Source organism: Leopardus geoffroyi, chromosome A1 (genome assembly GCF_018350155.1).
Source record: "Leopardus geoffroyi isolate Oge1 chromosome A1, O.geoffroyi_Oge1_pat1.0, whole genome shotgun sequence".
Taxonomy (NCBI): domain Eukaryota; kingdom Metazoa; phylum Chordata; class Mammalia; order Carnivora; family Felidae; genus Leopardus; species Leopardus geoffroyi.
This window is the reverse complement of record NC_059326.1, coordinates 213,598,204-213,622,850: the sequence shown is the minus strand read 5'-3', so window position 1 is coordinate 213,622,850 and position 24,647 is coordinate 213,598,204. Positions and strand designations below refer to the sequence as shown.

General features: G+C 38.6%; 1 protein-coding gene across 2 annotated transcripts in view; it reads right to left on the bottom strand.

The window, feature by feature from the left end:
• The window catches only part of LOC123578342 (Golgi phosphoprotein 3), a 49,015-nt gene that overhangs the window by 5,968 nt on the left and 18,400 nt on the right, over positions 1 to 24,647 (bottom strand). The window contains exons 2-3 of one of the 2 annotated variants that reach the window (XM_045441273.1): positions 10,467 to 10,598; positions 4,179 to 4,293 (exon numbers count right to left, since the gene is read on the bottom strand). In XM_045441273.1, coding sequence (XP_045297229.1) covers positions 4,179 to 4,293; positions 10,467 to 10,598 — 247 coding nt within the window. The remainder of the gene's footprint in view (positions 1 to 4,178; positions 4,294 to 10,466; positions 10,599 to 24,647) is intronic. The other variant, XM_045441282.1, reaches the window with a different exon arrangement.

Sequence of the window (24,647 nt, the reverse complement as noted above, 5' to 3'; positions counted from 1 at the left end):
ATATGCTAACTTACAATTTAGTGTTACTACTAAAAATGAGAAGAGTCTAAACACAGACTTACTTCAGATAAGGCATTCATTCCATTTATGATTGGACCTCCTTCTGGCTATAGTTAGTTTCTGCCTCAGAGAAGTAATAAAAAGGGACTCGGGCATCATCTCCCTTTGCAGCAACTTCCTGGGGAGGGCAAATCTCTCATGCTCACTCCAATAAAAAGGTTATTCAGACCACCTCAGATATTTGAAAAACGGAAATCTCATGTGCAGAAGGCTGAAATAGTGCAGGTAATATGCAGATGTTGTTTACTATTTTTTAAACTCCCCAAAAAGGTACAATAAAATAACTGAGTGGTGAAAGTGTCTTGGCATCCTGACATTTCTGCCATTTATTTTAAGAAATAATAATAAATTAAGCTAAATCCAAAGAACAAAGTCACCTCTGAGATTAGCATACTTAAGGCACCGGTATAAACTGGGATGGGAGGGTAGCTGGATGAGTGAATACACAATTAAGATTTCCACCTAATTTAAAACGTATAGAATGTATTTGTAGTTCACTTTTTTGTAAAGGAAACTGTGAGAAGTCTATGCAGAGAGGACACGGTTCTTTATGTCCACTGCCCAAAAATTACTTCAGTGAAAATGACACACTGGCAGGTACCTTAATAATTTTGCTGCAAAAAACTTCTATATTCCTTGACTTGTGTTACAAAACCAAAAGCAGCTTTGTTAATACATCTGGCAGTCTAGTGACGCCTTGTGATCAAACCGATCAACTACAAGTCTTAAGATTTCAGAAAGTCTATAGCATATTAACACTAAGTAGTATTTGCCTTAAACATACGTATATTTTTTAACTTTTAAATTAATGAGATATGTAATTGTTTGAAACAACTGGCAGTTTTAGCATGTATAAATGTACAGTGTAAATAATAATATAACGAACACTTGGGGCCTCCTACCCCGGGGAAGTCAGGCCCCACTGTGCACTTAAGGTCACCAACCACCAGACCAACATGCTCTCTTCTTCACATATAATCTCAACTCCTCTGCACATGTCCCTCAACAATGCAGCACAGTACCTAACTTCTGAAGGCCAAGCAGCAACCCCAGACAGGCCCACCAATCTCACCGCTCCCTCTAACCCCTCTGAACAAGAGCACTTCCTTCCTTCTGTCTCATTCTTACCCTTTAAAGACCTAATCCAAGTTTTGCTTCCTCCTCCAATTACCAAAGATCCCCACAATTTCTCTTCTCTGAGCAACTGTACTTTCAGAGAACCATACTGTTAAACCTTAACCAGTTATTGAATTATTACAAATACGCAAGTGTTTCCCAAATGGATTTTAAGATTCTTCAAGCACTTCCTTGATCACAGCACCTGTCAGTATAGCGATAAAAACTGGTATTTGCCACCACTCATTACCTGGAAGCAACTTAAAATTTTAAGAATTTAAAATTCAACAACTGAACATTTAAAAATGGTCAAAATGGTAAGTGTTATGTTGTGTATGTTTTACCATAATAAAAAATATGCTTTTTAAACAAAATCAGCAAGGTACTAATAGTACCTTCCTGGGGCAGAAAACAGATGCTTTCTTCTTTTAAAACAAATTTACTTTTTTCTCCTCTCATTCTGGATTCTCTCCTTTTAAGCTGAAATTACAGGTCATTTCCTAATATGTCCGAAACACATAACTAAGATGCTACAGGTGATATTCTAGCATTTACAGCCACTCTAAACTTCAGAGGGTACTGCTTTTTTTTTTAATTGCCCTAAGTATTAGCCTCACAGTTTATCCAAATTCCTAATTCAAATGGACACTCTGAATTCCCAACCCAAATGGACACTCAGAATCATTTGCTGAGAATGAAGCGGCCTGTGGCTGACTCACAGCATGAGTGAGAAGTCCTAAGGCTTCTGGGGCTTTGGGGTTGCTTGTTTCCAGAGCTTAGCCTAGCCTAGCCTAGCCTACCCAGTACCAGGTAGCAAGAGATAATTTTGAAAACTATTTTGTTTCACAAAATCTTAAGTGTATTTAAATACTTCGGAGAAAGTTTTAAAGACTTCTGCCATCTCTTCATTCTCTTCCATCAGGGGAGAACGGTGCAAGAGAACAGCCCAACTTGATTCAATCAGCACTGATATTGAGTAGTGACAAGTTACTTTCATAAAATGTTACGAAAGAGGTAAATTTAAGATGTAGCCACCTTACATGTTGAGATTCACTCTCCCAGCATGCCATACTTGCATTCCCTACTCCTTGCATGCCTACTTGCATGACAGATATGTATATTGTCAAAGGAAATTTAGTTGTGTAAGACAAGTTAGTAAACCAAATGCCGATGTGCCATTAGCACATATGATATAAGTTTATATGAAGAGACTGTTGGTAATGGAGGGGTCTGAAAACATCTCCATGGTGCTAAGTGGCACCAAAGTGGGTATCAGTAACGTTAAGACAAGACCCAACTACATTCCATTAAAGAACACTCTGACTTACCTGCCAAAAAAAATTAACTTTGAAAAACCCTGTTTCTCGTCAGTGGAGAACTTAACTACAAATTCTAATCTGCACCACCAGAAGTGGTAATAGGCCAACAACAGCAGCACAACATGAGCATGACACAAAGACTGCTTAGGCCAGTGATCTCCTGAATGATCCATCAAGGTGCAGTTAGAAATTATCAGCACTTCTATTTTTATCTGAAAAAATATTTGCTAATACTGAATATCTAGAGTTAATGTTAATGCCCTCATTGAGTCTCTGTCAATGGCCATATGTCATCAACAGGCATAAGTGGAAGGCTAACCCAAAGAGGACTGACAACATGCTGGGCAATGTGACATACAGTACTGGTACATGCTAAGCAAGAATCTAGTTTTAATCAAACCCTGATCAAATGGGCAAAGTAATTTTTTTTTCATTTTTTTTTAACGTTTGTTTCTTTTTGAGAGGGAGAAAGAGACAGAGTGTGAGCAGGGGAGGGGCAGACAGAAGAGACACAGAATCCAAAGCAGGCTCCAGGCTCTGAGCTGTCAGCACAGAGCCCGACACGGGGCTCGAACTCACGAACTATAACATCATGACCTGAGCCGAAGCCGGACGCCTAACCAATGGAGCCGCCCAGGTGCCCCAAATGGGGAAAATTTCTCTTACTCAATGAAGTAGAAACCACCTTGATCAGAAGATCTACAAGAGGATGGCCAAAAGAAAAATGTTCGAAATTAATGAAAACAATCTTGTAAGTTTGCTTTCCATCAGTATGAAGAAAGAATGAACACTGCCCTAAGTATAAAGTACCCACTGTTGTCCTATTAGCTAAGAATGGAGTATGTGTATTCAATTTTTAAATACACACAAATGCAAAACTCAAAATCTTTTACTGAAAGAACATCTCATAATAGAATTATTCTTAGAAACTGTTTTGTAAGTGGGAAAAAGAAATTACTTGTAAGAAAAATGACACAATGTTAATTACCAATCTCACAACATCTAAATGTTTTTAAAAGTTAAAGAGCAGTGGGGCACCTGGATGGCTCAATCAGTTAAGTGTCCAACTTCAGCTCAGGTCATGATCTCACGGTTCGTGGGTTCAAGCCCACGTCGGGCTCTGTGCTGACAGCTCAGAGCCTGGAACCGGCTTTGGATTCTGTGTCTCCCGCTCTCTCTGCTCCTCCCCCACTCACGCTCTGTCTCTCTCAAAAATAAATAAACATTAAAAAGAAAAACTTAAAGAATGGTGGAAGCTCTAAGGAAGAATATTCTGTTTTACTGAACATGTATCTGCTTGTTAAAGGGAGTGAAACTTTTAAAACTACTATTTTCCCCATTCAGTGGCTAATAACTTTTAAGTCTGCCTAAATAATAAGCTTTTGGCTATTTTGTGTAAGTTCTTCCCAAAAGGATTTTAAACTTTTGCAAAAATCTTTTTTTTTTTTTTTCTTAAGAGGCAGCAGGAACAGGAGAGAAGGGCAGAGGGAGAGGGAAAGACTCTCAAGCAAGCTCCATACTCAGCAAGTAGCTCGGTTGCAGGGCTCAATCTCAAGACTCTGGGATCATGCCCTGGGCTGAAATGAAGAGTCAGATGCTCAACCAACTGACCCACCCAGGTGCCCCTTTTTACAAAAATCTTTTAAACAGAATTCAGCTTTTAGTTTATACACAAAAGCTTACCACTAAGTAATTCAATCCAGTTCTGGACCGTTTCTGGAGGTTGCGTCTCCTTAACATGCTTTAGAGCTTCATCAAGAAGAACATCCCCCGTTGGAGCATCTGACTTACAGATCACCTAAAATGTAAGCAATAGGAATGAAATGATCACGAATTCTTTTTTCTGACTTCATCTCTTTAAATGAAAAACTTAATTATGCAAAAACTTCTTGAAGTTCTTCACACAGTGTGAATGTTCAGATTTCAAATTAATTCTCTATTCAGAAATCCAACATTGAACCTAACCAGATTAGCCACAATCATGAATGAAAATAAAGTGTGCAAGAATTAGTAAAGACAAATGCTAGAACAGTTGATACTAATTCTTTTCATTGCTAAACCTTAGGCTATTTAATCAAGAAATTCATTTTTTAAACATTTATTAGTTATAGAAATAAACTCAATTATATATAAAAATTCAGTATATGATAAATGTGGCATTTTACAGCAGTGGAGAAATGAATTTTTCAATGTTACTAAAACAAATGGCTAGCCAATTAGGAGTAAAAATTAAGTAAGACTTGGCTCCTCAAGAGCTTATGCCACAATAAAAGATAAAAGTTTTAAATATGAAATATAATTTGGCAGGTGAGAAAGTTTTTTTTTCAAAATTGTGACAACTAGGGGCGCCTGGGTGGCTCAGTCGGTTAAGCGTCCGACTTCGGCTCAGGTCATGATCTCACGGTTCGAGAGTTCGAGCCCCGTGTTGGACTCTGTGCTGACAGCTCAGAGCCTGGAGCCTGTTTCAGATTCTGTGTCTCCCTCTCTCTCTCTGACCCTCCCCCATTCATGCTCTGTCTCTGTCTCAAAAGTAAATAAACGTTAAAAAAAAAATTTTTTTTTTAAAATTGTGACAACTAGCAGAACCTTGAATATACTGATAGGTTTGGTAACACAATTGTTACACTACAAAACTTTTTAAAGTTAAGATGGTTATAGACTCACTCCATCTAAAAGTGGAAAAAGACAAGACTGGGGAACAAGAAGAAAATGCTATTTACTACTTTGGCCAAGCATTAGATTTCTGCAGCCTTCACAGAGTTCTTGGCTAAGAAACAAATTTCTGGTTGAAATTCTCTATAATCAAATTGTAATCTGCTATATTACTTATGTTACCTTTATTAAAACATTACAAAATCTAACTATTATTTTGTAAATGCAGCAGTCTTCCCTTAAACTTATCCTCAACAATTGTCCTTACCTTTCTGTTCGATCTTCTGAAAAGTTAAAAAAAACATATAATGAGATCTCTGTTTCTGAGACAGCATGACCCAACAGAAATATAATTAGAACAAATGTAAGCCACAAATTTTTTTAAACTTTTGTAATTATTTTAAAAAAGAAAGACACAGGTGAAATTAATTTTAATGTATTTGCTTTAACCCACCATAGCCAAAATATTGACATGTAACAAATATTTTTAAATTGAGATATTTTACATTCTTTTCCATAGTAAGTCTTCCCAACTCCAGTGTGTTATTTACAACATGCCCCAGATGCACTAGCCACATTTCAAGTGTTTGGTTCACAGACACCAGGTGGCTAGGGGCTACAGTGTTGGCAGATACGGAACATTTTCCATCATCACAGAAAGTTTCGCTGGACAGTGCTATTCTGGACCATGCTTTTAGTTAAGGGGTCAGAGAGAAGAAAAAAAGAACCTTGGGAGAAAAAGTTGTATCTTTATACACTGTAGTCTTGCCACCACTTCTTACTTCTCACTTGCTCCTTAAATCCACTGCAATCACCTCATGCCCACCTTCTGAGATGGGTCTTCTATCAGGTCACAATAACCTGGGTGCAGGTGGGGCTTTTTTCTTATGAAATTCTCTCACAGATAGATTACTCTTCTCTATCACCTCTGTAATTATGCTACTCTACTTAATCTAATAATCTTTCACTTGTATTAAGCTTCCTAACTAGCCTCCCCAAACTATTTATAGCCCTTTTCAATCCATTCTCCTGATTTTAATTTTTTTAATTTATTTAAATCCAAGTTATTTTACATATAGTGTAATGATTTTGAGAGTAGTGACTGATCACTTAATTTATCACATATAACACTCAGTGTTGATCCCAACAAGTACCCTCCTTAATGCTCATCGCCCATTTAACCCATACCCCCTCAATGACCTTTCTAAAAGGCAAATCTTAGCTCAACGGTTTCTGCCTAAAAGTCTTCAATGTGTAGAGTAAGTTCCAAACCCCTTATCAAATTTCAGCAATGTGTGGACCACTAGTAAACATATGCTCTCCCCACACCTTTAATTTCTATTTAGTGTATTTCTCCTTAGAGGAGAGCCTCATTCTTAAATATGAACAGATAACCAAGGATAACAAGATACTAAAATAAAACCTTCAACATGGAAGAGACCAAAAGAAAATAAGAACTTTGAAGAAACAAAAGAAATTTTCAAAACAGCCATAATATCCTTAGAGATTTAAAGGAAGATATTACATCCCTAAAATAAGAAGGTGTGATTAAAAGACAAAACAAAGCAAAAAACAAAAACAAAACACACGAAAACAAGAAAAGGTCCCTGGAAATCAAAAACATGAGAGCCACAATAAAAAACTCAACAGAGGATTAAAAGGTAAAGGAGCCAAGAGAATACCAATTATACCTCAATAAAGCTAGGAAATTAAGAAACAGAAAGAAAAAAGACTAGTCAAGAGGTCCACATCAAACTTATAGAGGTCTAGAAAATGGAGCACAGAAGATACAAAAATAGAAGAAAATTTTCTAAAACCAAAACTAAACACTTCTACGACGAAAGAGCCCATGCATAATGATTTTCAATATATGTGCTGTCACAGTGAGCACAGCATAATGAATTTTAAAAGACCCACATCAAGGGACAGCATACAATTTCAGAACACCAGGGAAAAAACAAAAGATCTGAAACACTTCCAGACTGGAAAACAAGTATCACACAATGAATGAAAACCAGAAGGGCACCAGACCTTAACAGCAACTGTGCATACCAGAGGACAATGGGGAAATGACTTCAAAATTCTGTGGGAAAGTAACTTAAATGCAACATTCTATTCCCAAACCGTCAAATAAAAATGAGGTAAAGAAATTTTCAGGAATGCAAAGTCTCAAAACATTTCCTCCCTCCAGGATAGAAAAACAAAAAATACTAGATCCAGAAAACAGGGGGTTGAAAGCAGTAAAATATGACAGGAAGTTCCAGTAGCACCAAATCATAACCAGTCCAAACCAATGTACTTGAACATTTGAAAATTAATAATGCTAATTTTTTTCCAAGGGAGCATGTGAGAAAAAAGAGATAGCTACATAGAAAAAATTATTTTTTAATTTTTTTAACGTTTATTTTTAAGAGAGACACAGAGAGAAAGAGGGGTAGAGGCAGAGAGAGGGAGACACAGAATCCGAAGGAGGCTCCAGGCTCTGAGCTCGAACTCACGAACCCTAAGATCATGACCTGAGCTAAGCAGGACACTAAACCGACTGAGCCAACCAGAAGCTCCAAAAAGATTTTTTTAAAAGAAAATTATGAAAACTCTTAAGAAAAAAAAAAATGAAAGGAGAATATAGGATCTGACATAACTCTGCAGGCAATAGTAACATAATTATAATACTATAAAGTAATTGTTATGGTTTTGCTCAAAATTACAACATAACCCTATTAGGAAAACTGGGGGTAGAGATAAGTAGTATGTGAGAGAGCCAAATATTCACCTTTTCTTTTTTCCTTTTTTCCATCTTTCTTAATAGAAAGTAAACAGCATTTCAAAGTGACTAACCAAGAGATGGCAGGGGCCCCTGGCTGGCTCAGGCAGACAGCATGTGACTATTTATTTTGGGGTTGTGAGTTCGAGCCCCATGTTGGGTGTAAAGATTGCTTAAAAATTGGGGCGCCTGGGTGGCGCAGTCGGTTAAGCGTCCGACTTCAGCCAGGTCATGATCTCGCGGTCCGTGAGTTCGAGCCCCGCGTCAGGCTCTGGGCTGACGGCTCAGAGCCTGGAGCCTGCTTCCGATTCTGTGTCTCCCTCTCTCTCTGCCCCTCCCCCGTTCATGCTCTGTCTCTCTCTGTCCCCAAAAAAATAAAAAAATAAAAAAAAAAAAGATTACTTAAAAATAAAATCTTAAAAAAGAGAGAGAGAGAGAGAGATGGCAGTATAAACTCATTAGAAATATGGAGGAAAATGCCAAAAGAAATAACTAAGAGAACAGCAAGTTAAATAGTGGTCTCCAAGAGGTGTTCATGGCCTAACCCTTGGAACCCTTTACTTTTCAGCAAAATCCCTGTAGATAAGATTAAGTTAAATTAGATCTGGAGACGGTCTGGATTATCCAGGATTAATTAGATCAGGATTATCTAGGAATGAAAGCATCCTTATAAAAAACACACAATGCAATGAAAGCGTCCTTATAAAAAACACACAAAGGAGAGAGACACAGAGGAGAAAGGAGTGTAAAGACAGAGCACAGAGATGGAGTCAAAAGTCAAGGAAACCCTGGAGCCAGCAGAAGCCAGAATTAAGACACAGTATCCTTCTTGAAGCCTTCTATGAGAGCATAGCATATGCTGGCCTCCAGAACTGAGAGAATAAGGATCAGTTGTTTTAAGCCATCAAGTTTGTTATAATCTGTTAAGGAGACCCTGCAAAACTAATAAAAGGACTAAAAAGGACTGCCTCTCAGGAGCAGGACTAAGGAGTGGGGAAAAGTGAATAGAAGATTGTTATTTTTTGTTTTAACTTTTACAATTTGATTTTATAACTATTAATATGTATTACTTTAATAAAATCCATCATTATTTTTAGGTCAATAAATTAAATCATATGGAGTATTTTTCCAAAAAACACATCAACCACCTAGTTAAGGTCACACCAACAATGAACTGAAACAGAAAGCCCATGAGGTAGGGAACATGTGTCTCTTGGCCTCCACTGTACTCCCAGGGTCGAGCAGTGTATGGTAGACTTAAGCACTAACTAAATATTGGACAAATGAATAAACGAACAAAAGATCAAATAATCTGCTGATAACCAACACAAAGCTAGCTCTTATTCCCACAAAAAGAACCAGTATCAAATCTTTTCATTTTAGGTCGGGGCTTCATAACATTAACGTCAAATTGTTTATAATTACTATAATCAACAGCAACCTATGTGTATGTTTTATTGATAACTATAATGGCAAATTCTTAAAGTTTTCCTCCATAAATCTACGGTTACACAGTAAAACAGAATAAAATTTATATTCTGCTTTATGATACAGTTCTCTAAAACAGTAATTTTAAAACCAATCTCAGGCCAGCTCATATAACTCTACTTTGCATGACTAAAAGTAGATTTAATTTTAAAATCCGATGAGGAATATGTTCTGCTATACAATGTTTACTTTGCATATAATTTTCAAGAACATATAAATGGCTCTCTTTCCTATAGGATTATGGCATATCAATCAAAAAACATTCAGTTTTGATCTAAAACTATGTAGATTTCTTGAAGATGCTGTATTAAAGAAAAAACAGTTCTGGGCACCTGGCTGGCTCAGTCAGTTATGCATCTGACTTCGGCTCAGGTCATAATCTCAGAGTTCGTGAGTTCAAGCCTGGTGTTAGGCTCTGTGCTACAGCTCAGAGCCTGGAAGCCTGCTTTGGATTCTGTGACTCCCTTTTTTCCTGCTATCTCTCTCCCTCTCTCTCTCTCCCTAATAAGCATTAAAAAGCTAAAAAAAAAATTGAAAAGTTTTGAAAACATCATGCCCCCCAAGAAACACAATGACAGACTAGAAGAGAAACAGTTTTGAGTATTTCAGACTGAGGATGGAGTTAAGAATCCTAAAAACTAGCCAAAAATAACGATTTATACAGCCTATCACACTAGAGAAGGCAGAGATCTAAAAAGCACATATTCATATTCTGCTAAAAAGACCAACAGCCCATGGACAGTTAATTTGCACGATAACACCTTTGAGTTTTAAAACAAAATTATGTCAGGTCTTTCCAAATTATGGCTTTCAGAAGGAAAATGAAGTCTAGAGTCTTTCTGAATATGTGAGATGCAGTGGCCAGTGAGCCTGACAATGAATTACATGAGTCATTACGTACAAAGAACTAAGAAACCAAAAATACAAAAAAGATACGGAAATACGACTTCCAATAAAGTCTTAACTTTAAAATCAACTTCCTAGTTAATTCTTTAAAGGTATTAGAAATTTTCACTTTTAGTCAGCACAAACTCTTTAACAAGGATGTTATTTAGCACTCCTCTTACCTTTCTTGTTAACAGACTTTTACGTCTCATTCCACAAGCCTCTAGTTGTAACCTTCCTCTCAGTGCTAATTCAATTAACATACAGCCACGTAATCCAGATGATATACAGTCATTCCAAAATGATGTGTAACCCTAGTTTAAAAAAAAACAAAAAGAAAAGAGCTAATTTATTTTGAATTCAGATTGAAAAACAAATATTTTTAGGCAAAGTTATTTCTGGTACCTTTTACCTTTATCTTTTCATTATTATAATTTTAAATAAAATACTAAAAACTTACAATTGTTATACATTACTAATCTAGAGTTTTCAGGTGTTTATTGTCTTTTCACCACTAACCCTTACACGCAGTTAAACAAATAACTTTGGAAGTCAGGTTTAAAACTATGTCTCTCATTCTTCATTAAGTGTTTTCTAGGCTCTTTCAGATTACAAGGACCAGAGCTCACTCACGCAGTTAACCCCTGACTGCAGTTTATTATTAGTACATACAGGCAAGTTAAAAAGATCCGGAAAAACAATCTAGCCCAATGTAGCCTCAAAGAATATTGAAACATCAAAACACAAAGTTAATTTTTTAATGCTTATTTATTTTGAGGGGGGAGGGCCAGAAAGAGAGGGAGAGAGAATCCCAAACAGACCCCACGCTCAGCACACAGAGCCTGACATGGGGCTCAATCTCATGACAGCATGGAAGGATCACAACCAGAGTAGATATCAAGAGTCAGACGCCTAACCAACTAAGCCACCCAGGCACCCCCACAAGACTAATTTTGAAAAAATATATTAGCAAATTTATGTGCTGGCCCATGCCTAAAGCTCTGAATAACAAACAGTAAGGCAATCAGATGCTCCACCCTCACTCCAACAGAAATCTAAGGGCAACATGCGAGGTGGAAGAACCACCAGACAGAAGGAGACTGACAGACTATCTAGAGATCTGGGGATACTCATATCAACCAGATGAAGTCTGGGCACTATTTGAGAGCAAATAATTGGGAGTCCTCCAAAATATGAAGCTATGAACTTTGCCAACTACTAATCTAAAGCCCCCTACTCTGGGGACACCTAGGTAGCTCAACAGATTACACATCGACTCTTAGATTTTGGCTCAGGTCCTGATCTCACAGTTCGTGAAACTGAGCCCCGCTTAGGGCTCCATGCTGTGCGCTGACAGAACACAGCCTGCTTGGGATTCTCTCTTTCCTTATCTCTCTGCCCGCACTCCCCCCCCCCCCCACCACTTACTTGCTTGCACGCGCACACTCTCTCAAAAAATAAAATAAACTTAAAAAAATTAAAAAAAAAATTTAAATAATAAAGTGCCTAACTCGGAGGAGAAAGGAGAACTTCTAAATGGTTCTCAGAACCTAGTAACATATAGTCTTGGTAAGAGGGAGAGCAGGCCAATGGATTCTCTGAGTAATGGAGGGTCTAGGATTAGGGAGACACCTACCCCTTTGATTCTGGCACTTGTTCAAGGTCAGTCTTGGTACTTTGCGAGGTCACAGTGGTCAGCCTGTATACAGATGGGGACTGACCATCAAGGTCCATGAGATTCCACTATCAACACAGGGACTTAAATTAGCCTAATAAACTACCACTCCTGAGGGAAAAGGCTTTGGGAAAGTGAGAATTTAGATTAAGAGAGCCACAAAAGAATAAACAAATTAGCAATTTAAAGAGGTCAACTTAAACTCTTTTTTTTTTTTTAAGTTTATTTAGTGTGTGTGGGGGGGGGGGAGAGGGAGGAAGGGAGGGGGAGAGAGGGAGGGAGAGACAGAGGGAAGGAGAGAGACAGAGGGAAGGAGAGAGAGAGAGGGAAGGAGGGAGGGAAGGAGAGAGGGAGGGAAGGAAGGAGAGAGGGAGGGAAGGAAGGAGAGAGGGAGGGAAGGAAGGAGAGAGGGAGGGAAGGAAGGAGAGAGGGAGGGAAGGAAGGAGAGAGGGAGGGAAGGAAAGAGAGAGGGAGGGAAGGAAGGAGAGAGGGAGGGAAGGAAGGAGAGAGGGAGGGAAGGAAAGAGAGAGGGAGGGAAGGAAGGAGAGAGAGGGAGGGAAGGAAGGAGGGGGGAGGAGGAGGGGAAGCAGAGAGAGAGAGGGAAGGGAAGGAGAGAGAGAGGGAAGGGAAGGAGAGAGGGACGGAGAGAGGAAGAGGGGGAGAGGGATGGAGAGGGGGAGAGGGGGGAGAAGGGGAAAGGGGGAAAGGGGGGAGGGGGGAGAGGGATGGAGGGGGGAGAGGGATGGAGGGGGGAGAGGGGGGAGAAAGGGAAAGGGGGAAAGGGGGGAGGGGGAGAGGGGGAGGGATGGAGAGAGGGGGAGAGGGAGGGAGAGAGGGGGAGAGGGAGGGAGAGGGAGGGAGAGGGAGGGAGAGGGAGGGAGGGGGAATGGGGAGAGGGGGGAGGGATGGAGAGCGGGAGAGAGGGGGGAGAGGGGAGAGAGGGGAGAGAGGGAGGGAGGGAGGGAGGGAGGGAGAGGGGGAGAGGGGGAACGAAACCGAAGCATGACCTGAGCTAAAACCAAGAATTGGATGCTTAACCAACTGAGCCACACAGGTACCCCTAGGCTAATTTAAATATGAGGCAGGGGAAGCAGAAATTGACTGAATTTGAGAGAATACTTTTAAACTTAATAAACGATAGGGGTCTGATTAAATTAACACTGCCATAGGTTTAGTGAAGTGGCTACTGAGATCAGTTAAGTTACAGAGGTTAGGTAATACCCACAGCCTATGTACCCATGCCACCTAAAGTCCTGGGAAGCCTGGGAATGAATTCCACATGAAATCAAAGTTACAGATATCTGGCTTCTACTGACCTGGACACGGAAATGGAGCTCCCAGGTAAGCTAGCAACTGCAAACAACAGAGTGCACCTCATGAAGCAGTAACGGATGTGGACAGTACCACGCCCTGTCTGTCTACAAGTCCGGAAATTCCAGATGAACTGTACTGAGAAGCTCCCATTTGTTAGCTAAGGATGAAATTACGTCTCAATCTGAACTACTCCCAAGGTAACTGTGTATCCAGACCTTAGCCAACTGGAGTCTTTAACAGCAGACTTTAAAAACTTACATGAAGTGAACGGCTTTTAAGCATTACCAGTAGAAAACATACAATTAAAATCACATGGGAAAGTGGACTAATCAGCACAGACAGTTCTGTAGCAAAACATGATCAGGAATTAACCAAGTTGGGAGAGGGGAGGGAGAGGAGGAGTACTAAAAAATGCAAGATTAAATTTAAAATTTTGAATGGTGGGGCACCTGGGTGGCTCAGTCGGTAAAGTGTCCAACTCTTGGTTTCAGCTCAGCTCACGATCTCACGGTTTCGTGAGTTCAAGCCCTGCATCAGACTCTGGAGACTGCTTCAGATTCTGTGTCTCCCTCTCTCTCTGCTCCTCCTCCGCCCATACTCTGTCTCTCTCTCCAAAAATAAACACTAAAAAAAATTTTTTTTAATAAAAAATTAAAAACAGAGTCTCTTTTTGTGACGATGTTAACTAAATCCATTTTGGTAAACATTTCACAATATTTGTAAAACAAACCACCATTCTATGCTCCTTAAACTTACACAACAATGTATGTCAATATTTCTCAGCACTCCTGCGGGGGCGGGGGGGGGGGTTACTATCTCTAAAATTGGGATGCATTTCAAATAAGATGGTATTTTAAAGGAAATGCCACATTACAGTTATTGAGCCTAAACCCATGGAAGAGAGAAGAGACATGTGGCATAGGCCCCACATGTCCACAGCGGTGTAGTGATGTCAGTTACCTGGAGTACTTAAAACTTGGTACAAGACTGGATGACTGAAACCACATCCAGGCATGCCATCAGTCCACCTGACTTCTCAGTGGAAAAGATTTTTTACAAGGGCAGGTCAATAACCACTGACTGAAAGATTCAGTCCTCAGACAAACCATTACTCCCTGAAACAATTGCAAGAACTGTAGTCTAGGCGGGATGCAAGACATGATGTGTTTGCCCCATAAAAATATACTCTGTTAAGCAGGGCAAGCCAGCCACAATAAAAGTAACTGTTAAAATAGGTGAGGAAGACCCAACAATATAAAGCAGTTTATGATTTGGCTCAAAAGGCACAACTACCTACATTTGCAGGCACGTTTTAAGAGGGTAAAGAAGTCCCAGTTATGATTATGTACCCAGTGACACCACACAGCTCTTACACTTATAAGTCAATAATCATTTCAGATCCCTAAATGGGTTTGAGATTCTACCACCAGCAATGGAGTATCTTCACGCCCTCGGTTAGTCCAAGGATAGGTACTCAACATTCAGGGTCACACTGAGAGAAAACCACTGGCCAGACAATCAACTTACTGATGAAGCAGCAGAAGCTGCACTAGGAATACCAGTAGCCACAGGACCTTAAGGATGCCCCCCCCCCCCCCCCCCCCCCCCCCGTTCACTGTAGAAGAAACAACTGGAGGTTAGAAAACCACAGCAAACTACTCTGGGGCCCTACAAGTTATCAGTTCCAATATCCTAAAATACAAGAATGGGAGAGACAGAGATATTCCAAGCAGAGATAGGTCATAAGCTGTTCCCACAAAACCCAGAGAAACATGACTTCATTAGGTTCATGGGTCCAAAATAGGAGGGAACATACCAGAACAGAAAATGTATTAAGACCCTAACTAATATGGTCATACTGATGAACTAAAAAACCAACAACAGGTACATTTGAAGATTATACCATGTGCAGCTCACAAGGCCTCCAACAAAGAACAGAACAGAACACAAGAGACAAGAAATCCAAGGGTTCTGGAAACTAATTCAAAGCACCTCTACTTGCCTTTCACCATCTACTTTAGTAACAACAAATAATAACCAGATAAGGAGAAACTTTCCCAATGGGGTGCCAGCTAAATTAATTACAGAGTTGTACTTCAATCAATCTTTTGTTATTCAGAGTCCCCAGCATCACAGACTCACTCAGTCAAATGGCCAAACTTTCAGGCAGATCTCATGAGATGGTTGTGGAACATAAACTGAAATATGAATTACTTTATCATATAGTATGCCATTCAGATGCAAGGCGGTAAGAACAATGAATAATGTAATAACAAATGAGGCAGTGATCTCAGGGACATGCTCTACAGACAAAATTCCCTTGATGGGCAGTTCCAAGGTCTAAGTTTAGGGGACAGAGTCTACAGAAAGCCCAATGCTGCTACACATCTAAGCAACAACCTCCAACACAGCTTATTCTCAGTGATAATATTTATTTGTATCTCTATTTGCCTGAGTCCCTCAGGTGGCTCAACCTGAGTGGGGGAAAGGGTGTTGTTTTACTGGGTCCCTAAAAATGCAAACACTGAGCTCTCACCATTCAAGGTATAAGCTCCAGAAGTACTTAATGAGAAGCATTTTGCTGTTTAAGAATCAACTCAAGTAAGAGTAGAACTTCCCTATGACCCAGCAATTGCACTACTAGGTATTTATCCAAGGGATACAGGTATGCTATTTCGAAGGGACACATGCACCCCCATGTTTATAGCAGCACTATCAACAATAGCCAAGGTATGGAAAGAGCCCAAATGTCCATCGATGGATGAATGGATAAAGAAGATGTGGTATGTATGTATGTATATGTATGTGTGTGTGTGTGTGTGTACACATACACACACACACACACACACACACACACACACAATCGGCAATCAAAAAGAATGAAATCTTGCCATTTGCAACTACGTGGATGGAACTAGAGGGTATTATGCTAAGCAAAATTAGTCAGAGAAAGACAAATATCATATGACTCCACCCATATGAGGACTTTAAGACACAGAACAGATGAACACAAGGGAAGGGAAGCAAAAATAACACAAAAACAGGGAGGGGGACAAACATAAGACACTCCTAAATATGGAGAACAGAGGGTTACTGAAGGGGTTGTGGGAGGGGGGATGGGCTGAATGGGTAAGGGGAATTAAGCAATCTACTACCGAAATCACTGCTGCACTATACGCTAATTTGGATGTAAATTTAAAAAAATAAAATTGAAATTAAAAGAGTCTCTTGTGGTTTGTTTCCCTCTCTTCTCTTCCCTCACCCCTTCCATATGTTCATGTTTTCTTATTAAATTCCACAAATGAGTGAAATCGTATGGTATTCGTCTGACTTACTTCGCTTAGCACAATACATTATAGAACCATCCACATCATTGCAAATGGCAAGATGTCATTTTTTCTGATGGCTGAGCATTATTGCATTGTGTATGTATGTGTGTATGTGTGTGTGTGTGTATGTATGTCTATACACACACACACACACACACACACACACACACACATACACAAAATCTTCTTTATCCATTCATCAGTCAATGTGGGCTCTCTCCATAGTTTGGCTCTTATTGATAATGCTGCTATAAATATTGGGGTGCTTGCACCCCTTCAAATCTGTATTTTTGTATCCTTTGGGTAATTACCTAATAATGCAACTGCCAGGTTGTAAGGTAGTTCTATGTTCAGTTTTTTGAGGCACCTCCATACTGTTCTCCAAAGTGGCTGCACCAGTTTGCACAAAGAATAGCATCCTAACGACAGAACCAGTCCTATGTATTGGGCTGTATGCTGAATACCTGTGTCTCCTTATCTTAAGCTACTTTGAAGGGATTTTGTTCAAGTAAGCAAGTAATTTCTAGTAAGGCTAAAAAGAATTTAATAAATTCTGACATGTATCTGACAAAAGTCTCTAAATAAAGCAACTACAACTAAAAGATTTACACAGGCCAATAAATATTATGCATAGCTAAAAAACTCAAATCTGCATGCACTTAACATTTAATTGTTATTAGAAACCTACTCTGATTATGTCTATAAGGGCAGCTGCATACTAGTAAACAAAAGGCAGTCCAATCCACCCACATTATCATTTGTAAGAGAGCAAATTAGGACTTATTAACCAAACAAATGTCACTTACAATTTAACTGCCACATTCCAATTAATCTCATCTAATTAGAAGCAAATAAATCCAATATCCCCAACCTTAGGTAAAGAAAAAAACAAAACAAAACAAACAAAAAAACACAGACACTAAAAACAAAACCAAAATGGGGTGCCTGGGTGGTTCAGTCGGTTAAGTTTCCAACTCTTGGTTTCAGCTCAGGTCATGACCTCATGGTTTCATGAGTCTGAGCCCCACATCAGGCTCTGCTTGGGATTCTCTCTCTCCCTCTCTCTCTGCCCCTCCCCCACTTGTACTGTCTCTGTCTCTCTCAAAATAAATACATTTTTTAAAAATTAAACAACAACAACACACTAAGATACACATTAAAAAATATTTATATGGGGCACCTGGGTGCCTCTGTCAGTTAAGTGTCTGACTCTTCATTTCAGCTCAGGTCATGATCTCATGGTTCGTGAGATTGAGCCCCACACATCAGTGTGGAGCCTGCTTGTGATTCTCTTGCATCCTCTTGCTCTCTCTGCCCCTCACCTCACTCAAAAAAAAAAAAAAAAAAAAAAAAAGTATTTACACAAAAGGGGAGTCTAGGTGGCTCAGTCAGTTGAGCATCCAACTCTTCATTTCAGCTCAGGTCATGATCCCAGGGTCACTGGATTGAGCCCCCACACTACAGATTTTCTCCCCTGCCTTCCCTCTCCCCTGCTCACACTCTCTCTTAAAAAAAAAAAAAAAAAAAAAAAAAAAAAAGTATACAACAGACAAATCCAAATTGAGGGACATTTTACAAAATAACTGGTTAAGAACTAAAGGAAATCAGATTTTAAGAATCATAGGAACAAGGGGCGCCTGGGTGGCTCAGTTGGTTAGGCGGCCAACTTTAGCTCAGGTCATGATCTTGCAGTTCATGGGCTGGAAACCCGCATCAGGCTCTGTGCTGACAGCTCAGAGCCTGGAGCCTGCCTCAGGTTCTGTGTCTCCCTCTGTTTCTGTCCCTCCCCTGATGACACTTTGTCTCTCTCTCAAAAATGAAATGTTTAAAAAAAATTTTAAAGAATTAAAGGAATAACACAATGACTAATTAAGAAAGTTGATTCATCAAATACAGAATCTCAAGAGATGAGAATCTGAGTTAAAATTAATGACCTAAATGAAAAGTTCACAAGAAGAGTTCAACAGACTTGAAATCAAAGAAAATCAAGGAACCTGAATTTGAAGAACAGCAAGAGAAAAGAAGAAAATGAGGAATGTCAAATATACTTCAATTAAAAAAAAAGAGAGAGAGAGAGAAAGAAAATGAGGAAAGCCTCAGAGACTAAGGTCTTTTTTTTTTTTTTTTAATTCTTTTTTCTTAATGTTTTTATTTATTTTTGAGACAGAGAGAGAGCATGAGCAGGGAAGGGGCAGAGAGAGAGGGAGACACAGAATCGGAAACAGGCTCCAGGCTCTGAGCCATCAGCACAGAGCCCGATATGGGGCTCGAACTCACAGACTGTGAGATCATGACCTGAGCCGAAGTCGGACGCTCAACCGACTGAGCCACCCAGGCGCCCCAGAGACTAAGGTCTTTAAGACCTTAGGAGTAAAACAGGAGTAAAAGGAATCTCAAAAAGAGAGAAAGTAGAAAAAATAACAGCTGAAATTTCCCAAACCAGGTAGAAAATAATTCATCTAAGATCTAGATGCTCAACAAACTCCAAACTGGATAAACACAAAGAGATCACCAAACATAGACATCATAGTCAAACTGTTGAGGAAAAAAAAAGTATCTTGAAGGCAGCAAGAAAAAAAACAACTTATCACATATAAGGGAACAATGCAAATTACCAGTTAACTTCTCACTGCAATCACTGAAGACTGGAGACTAGAAGGCACTGAGATTTGAAGTGCCAAAAGAAAAGAAACTACCAACCAAGATCTATACTGTGAGAGTGAGATGATTCATTTTCAGATATGCCAAATAAAAGCAGTGCTGTCTACTTAACAATGGGTTAACTTTTCGAAGTATGTATGAACCACTCCCCGCTCCCCAAAATGGGAGTCCCAAGCCCTTAGACACTTCACTTCCTGGTTCTTCTTCCCCTCTCCTTTTCACAGGGTTATTTTCGCAGGATTTGCAATAAGCATGCTTCATAGAATAAAAGGAGCAGGGACTGAAAGTCTCTGCATCACCTCAGGGAATGTACATTTGTTCCAATCAGACTACTTTTTGGCCTTACAGGGGCATAAGCAACATCCAGGTGAGGCTGTAACCTCTGTAGTACTCAGCCAATGAGGAACCAGGAGAGGGACTTCATGCTAGGAGATAAATTGCCTGCTGGAACTGCCTGGAGTGTGCCCGTCCATCAGATACCCGCTCTTGGTTGATTAAACCCTTGCTCCACTGTGCTCCGAATCTCCACGTCCCTCCTTTGATTGGGTCAGTGGGCTTATTTCTCACACATACTCAGCAAAATTAACGTTCAAAAATGAATTTGAAACAAAGACATTCCTAGATAAAGGAAGAATGAATTTGTTGCTAGCATATCAACCTCATAAGAAATTAACTAAAGGAAGTTCTGCTGCTGAAAGTATCATCAGATGGTATTTCAAATCCACATAAACAAAAGACAGATACAAAGGTACATTTTTAAAACTGTATTTTCAGGGCAGCTGGGTGGCTCAGTCAGTTAGGCATCAGACTCTTGATTTCAGCTCAGGTCATGATCTCAGAATCACGGGATCAAGCCTCATGTCAGACTCCACGCGCTTGGGATTCTTCTTTCCTTCTCTCAAAATAAACAAACGCTTTTTAAAAAAGGATATTTTCTTTTTCCTTTTAAAACCTTATTTAAAAGCAAAGTCTTGCATAAAACTAAGTATAAAACATTGTTGTTGGGGTCATAACATAAATTTGTAATATTTCTGACAATGCAGAAAAGAAAGGGGAGTAAACAAAGAGCATAGTGGCTGGTGTAAATCAAACTCTATCAATAATTATGTAATTGTGAATAGATTAAATACTCCAAAGATAAAAGCTTGCCAAGACTGGATAAAAGACCTAACCATACGCTGCCTACAAAAGACAGTTTAGATCCAAAGACACAAATAGGTTTACAAGAGTGAAAAGAACATGCAAACACTAATCTAAAGAAAACTGGACCAGATATATTAACAAGACAAAATTTATTCAGATTGAATAAAGTTAATAGGAACATATAGGGGGCATTTTCATATGATAAAGAAGTATCAGGAAGATAGAACAATTATAAAGTAATACATACATACCTAACAGATGCAAAATACATGATGCAAAAACTGACCAGAAAGGAGAAACAATACAGTAACAGTAGCTGAAGATTATACTGACAATGATGGATAGAACTAGACAAAAAAAACAACGAAGATACAAAACTGAACAGTACTATCAACCAAGCTGATTTAAATGGCATTGAGAAAACTCTCAAACAATAGTTTGAAACAACAGAACTGAAATCATATAAAGCATGTTTTACTCTAAGGGAATTAAATTAGAAATCAACAGAATGAAATCTGGAAAATCTCTATTTGGAAATTAATCTACGACTTCTAAATAATCCACTGTTCAAAGAAATCACCAAAGAAGTTAGGAAACATTTTGAACTGAATGAAAACAAAAACAAAATATCAAAATCTATGAGATGCAGTGTTTAGAAAGAAATTTATCTCTGTTAAACATCTACATTGCAAAAGAAGAAAGGTCTCCTACCTTAAGAAACTAGAAAAACCAACTAAATCCAAATCAATCAAAGAAAAGGAAGTAATAAAAATTAGTGCAGAAACCAATGAAATGCAAAGGGGCGGGGGGGGGGGGGGGGGAGGAAGAATCCATGAAGCCAAAAGTTATTTCTTTAAAAAAAAAATTTCAAGGTTAAAACAGGGGGATGGAACAGAGGAATAAAGAGTAAAGAGATATACAAATTACCAAAGTCAAAAAAGTAACGCAGGGACATCACTTCCAATCCTACAGAAATTTAAAGGATTATAAGAGAATACCATAAACAACTTTATGTCAATACATCAGACAACTCAGACAAAATGTTCAAATTCCTGGAAAACACAAATTACCAAAACCAACTGAAAAAGAAATAAAACTCAGAATAAACCCCTAACAAGAAACAGAATTAGGTAACAAAAATCTTTACACAAAGAGTGTCATTACGATGTATGAATAATCAGGCTGGACCAGATGCTGAGAAACCTCAATCCAGTCCCAGCCACAGGGAAAACTTTTTACAGGATTTGAAGCAGATCATTTAATATCCTCTCTGTGCCAACATTTTCTCACCTAACATGAAAAAGACGTCAAGCATTCTACAAGGATGATTCTAACCAATTAAGAATTCCCTAAGGGGGTATGTGACTTAGGGCAAAACCAGATAAACAATCCTTTTAATTTCCAAAAAAGCATTTCCAAGTCAATCATCAAGGGCATTTTACAAACTCCTTAGCAGCATATAAAGAACTGTGTGAAGAATAAAGTTAAACGTATCTCAGGATAGATAAGCATTTATGATGGGGTACATGAAAACTGGTATTTGGCACTGTTATATGGAGTCTAGATGAGGACAAAACAAATTTCAAGTTTTCATTTGACAAGGTGATCTTCTTAAAAGTCAAACTGGTAAGAAATTTTGGGACTATCTTGGCACACTATTAACAGTTACAGAGGCACAGCAAGTGTATACTACATTTAGATTTTAAGAAACCAAATTAGACTCTCAGGATGATAGGTTCTGGAGTACACAGAATCTAAAGATCACCACTGTTTCCTAAAAACCACACATCCCAGTACGTTAAGGTAATTAATGAGGCCTACAGAAAGCAGCTTATCATCAAAAAGAATACGGGCTAAAAAGCCAAAAAATGAAAAAAGGTTTCAAAAAAATAAGTCATCCTATCCTTGTACAGAAGCAGAAGCAGCCTCTAGAGCAGCCCCCAATAATCCCTGCCTCCTGGTATTCATGCCCTCATGTAATCCCTCCTTGTGACTATAGGCTAGACTTGGGGTTTTGCTTCTATCAAGTGTATGGCAAAGATGATGGTGTATCACTTCAAAGGTTAGTTACAAATACAGTGTGTGCTTCCATCTTGGGCCTCCTCCCTTCCTCTGCCAAATGCCATGTTTCCAGCTGTACTATATAGACACGTCAGGCAAAGAACTGAGGCTCTCAGACTAACAACCTGCAAGAAATAGAATTCTCCTCCAGTTGAACCTTCAGATGAAACTGAAGCTCTCTCCGGCCAACAATTTAACTGCAATCTCATGAAAGACCTTGAGCCAGAGGCACTCAGTTAAGCAATGCCCAGATTCCTGGTCCACAGAAAACTAGGAGATAAAATACATTTGCTACTTTAAGCTGCTAAATTTTTACACAGTACAACTTACGTAGGGGCTGCCTAGCATTGAAGAGACAGGAAAAAAGGAGGTGATGGCCAAAGAGTCTGAGTTTCTCTTGGGGATAACCAAACTGTTCTAAAATTGCTTGTGATGACTGTTGCACAACTCAACATACTAAAAACCTTGAATTGTATACTTTAAGTGGGTGAATTGTATGATGTATGAATTCTACCTCTGTAAAGCTGTTACCAAAAAAAACAAACAACAACAACAAAAAAAACAACTACCACACCTTGTGTATGAAATTACTCCTGAAATCTTAAAAGAACTTTTCATTACTTTGGAAGAACTAAGAGTGAAAAAGTTCTTAGCAAAAATAAACTGATCAAGACAATGAAGGTGCCTTCAGGTAAAGACAGACTTCAAAGATTAGACAAAAATAAGCGAATGAAAACAGAAAAACTGGAAAACTATCTACATTTGCAGGTGATATAACTAGGGACTGAAAAAAAAAAAAAAGGACACCGAGAAAAAACTGAAGAGTATAAATGGAAAAATTACTATACAATAGTACCAGGACTACAAAATTGACAACCATCAATAACTGCCATATGCCAAAAAATAAAAATAAAAAAAAATATATAAAAAGTTAAGATATAATTGCAAAGACCTCATTTACAATCTTAACCAAAGAAAGAATCTAGGCAAACCTATACAAAGAAAAGTTAAAACTTTCCTGCAAGACTTAAAAACAGACCTGGAAGATGTCTTACATACAAAAACATTATCATGTTATGAGTTCTTCCTAACTTACAAAGGTCCCAATAAAAATAGCAAATTGTTTTTTCCTGGAGATACAGAAGTTAAAAACGGAGTTCATAAATACAAAAGAATAACGAAGAAAACTTGGGAGAGGGCAATATGTGAGGAACAGAAATGGAAACTGTCCTACTAGTTACTAAAACAGATTTAAAAGCCTCTAGAAATTAAATGATGTGATACCAATGCATGAACAGGCCAAAAGAATAAAATCCAGAAAAAGACCCAAGAATATACTGAAATCTAATAAATGATAAAACTGTAATCTCAAATTAGTATAAAATGGAAAGATGGGTATTTTAATTAATAATTGGGACAAGTGGATAGCCATTTAGAAAAAGAAATTAGATCCATACTTCATATTATACTTCTAAATAAAGCTCCAAATAGATGGATCAGAGACTGAAATGTAAAATGAAACAATAAAGTACTAGAAAAAAACAGAGGTGAATACCTTCATAACCTGGGAGTGAGGGCAAAACTTTCCAGCTATTACTCCAATTTAAAAGAAATAAAAGAGACTGATTTTACACCACCCAAGTTTTTCCAAGTCTGCATATGGCAAAAACGATAGACAAAATCAAAAATTTTTTATTTTCAAAGAAATTCTGTTTTCCCAGTCAAGTGTTTTATCCTGAATTCTACCACTGACTCCAGGCTAAGAACCTCCACTCCCTGGGAACTTGGATACCAGCATCAAACCTCAAGAACCTCTGTTAGCACCCAATCTAAGTAGTAAGTTCACATCCAATCCACGTCCAATTCTTCCTCAATTTTGTGGGGAATCCAATCCCAAGCCTCCCCTCCTTCATATCAGTCCCCTCCATCTTTATCCTCACCTCTAGCCAGAACAATCATTCACTAAGCACCCACAATATGTCAAGTATTATTCTAAACACTAAACACATAGTAACTCATTTACACCTTACAGTAACCTTCTGAGGTTAAGTATTATTATTATTTCCAATTCAAAAATAGGGAAAACAAGCCCAGAATACACCACTTAGACTACACTCTTGCTAATTTCCTAAATGCGTTTTCTATTTTTCTTCTACTACATTCACCTAGCGAAACTCCAA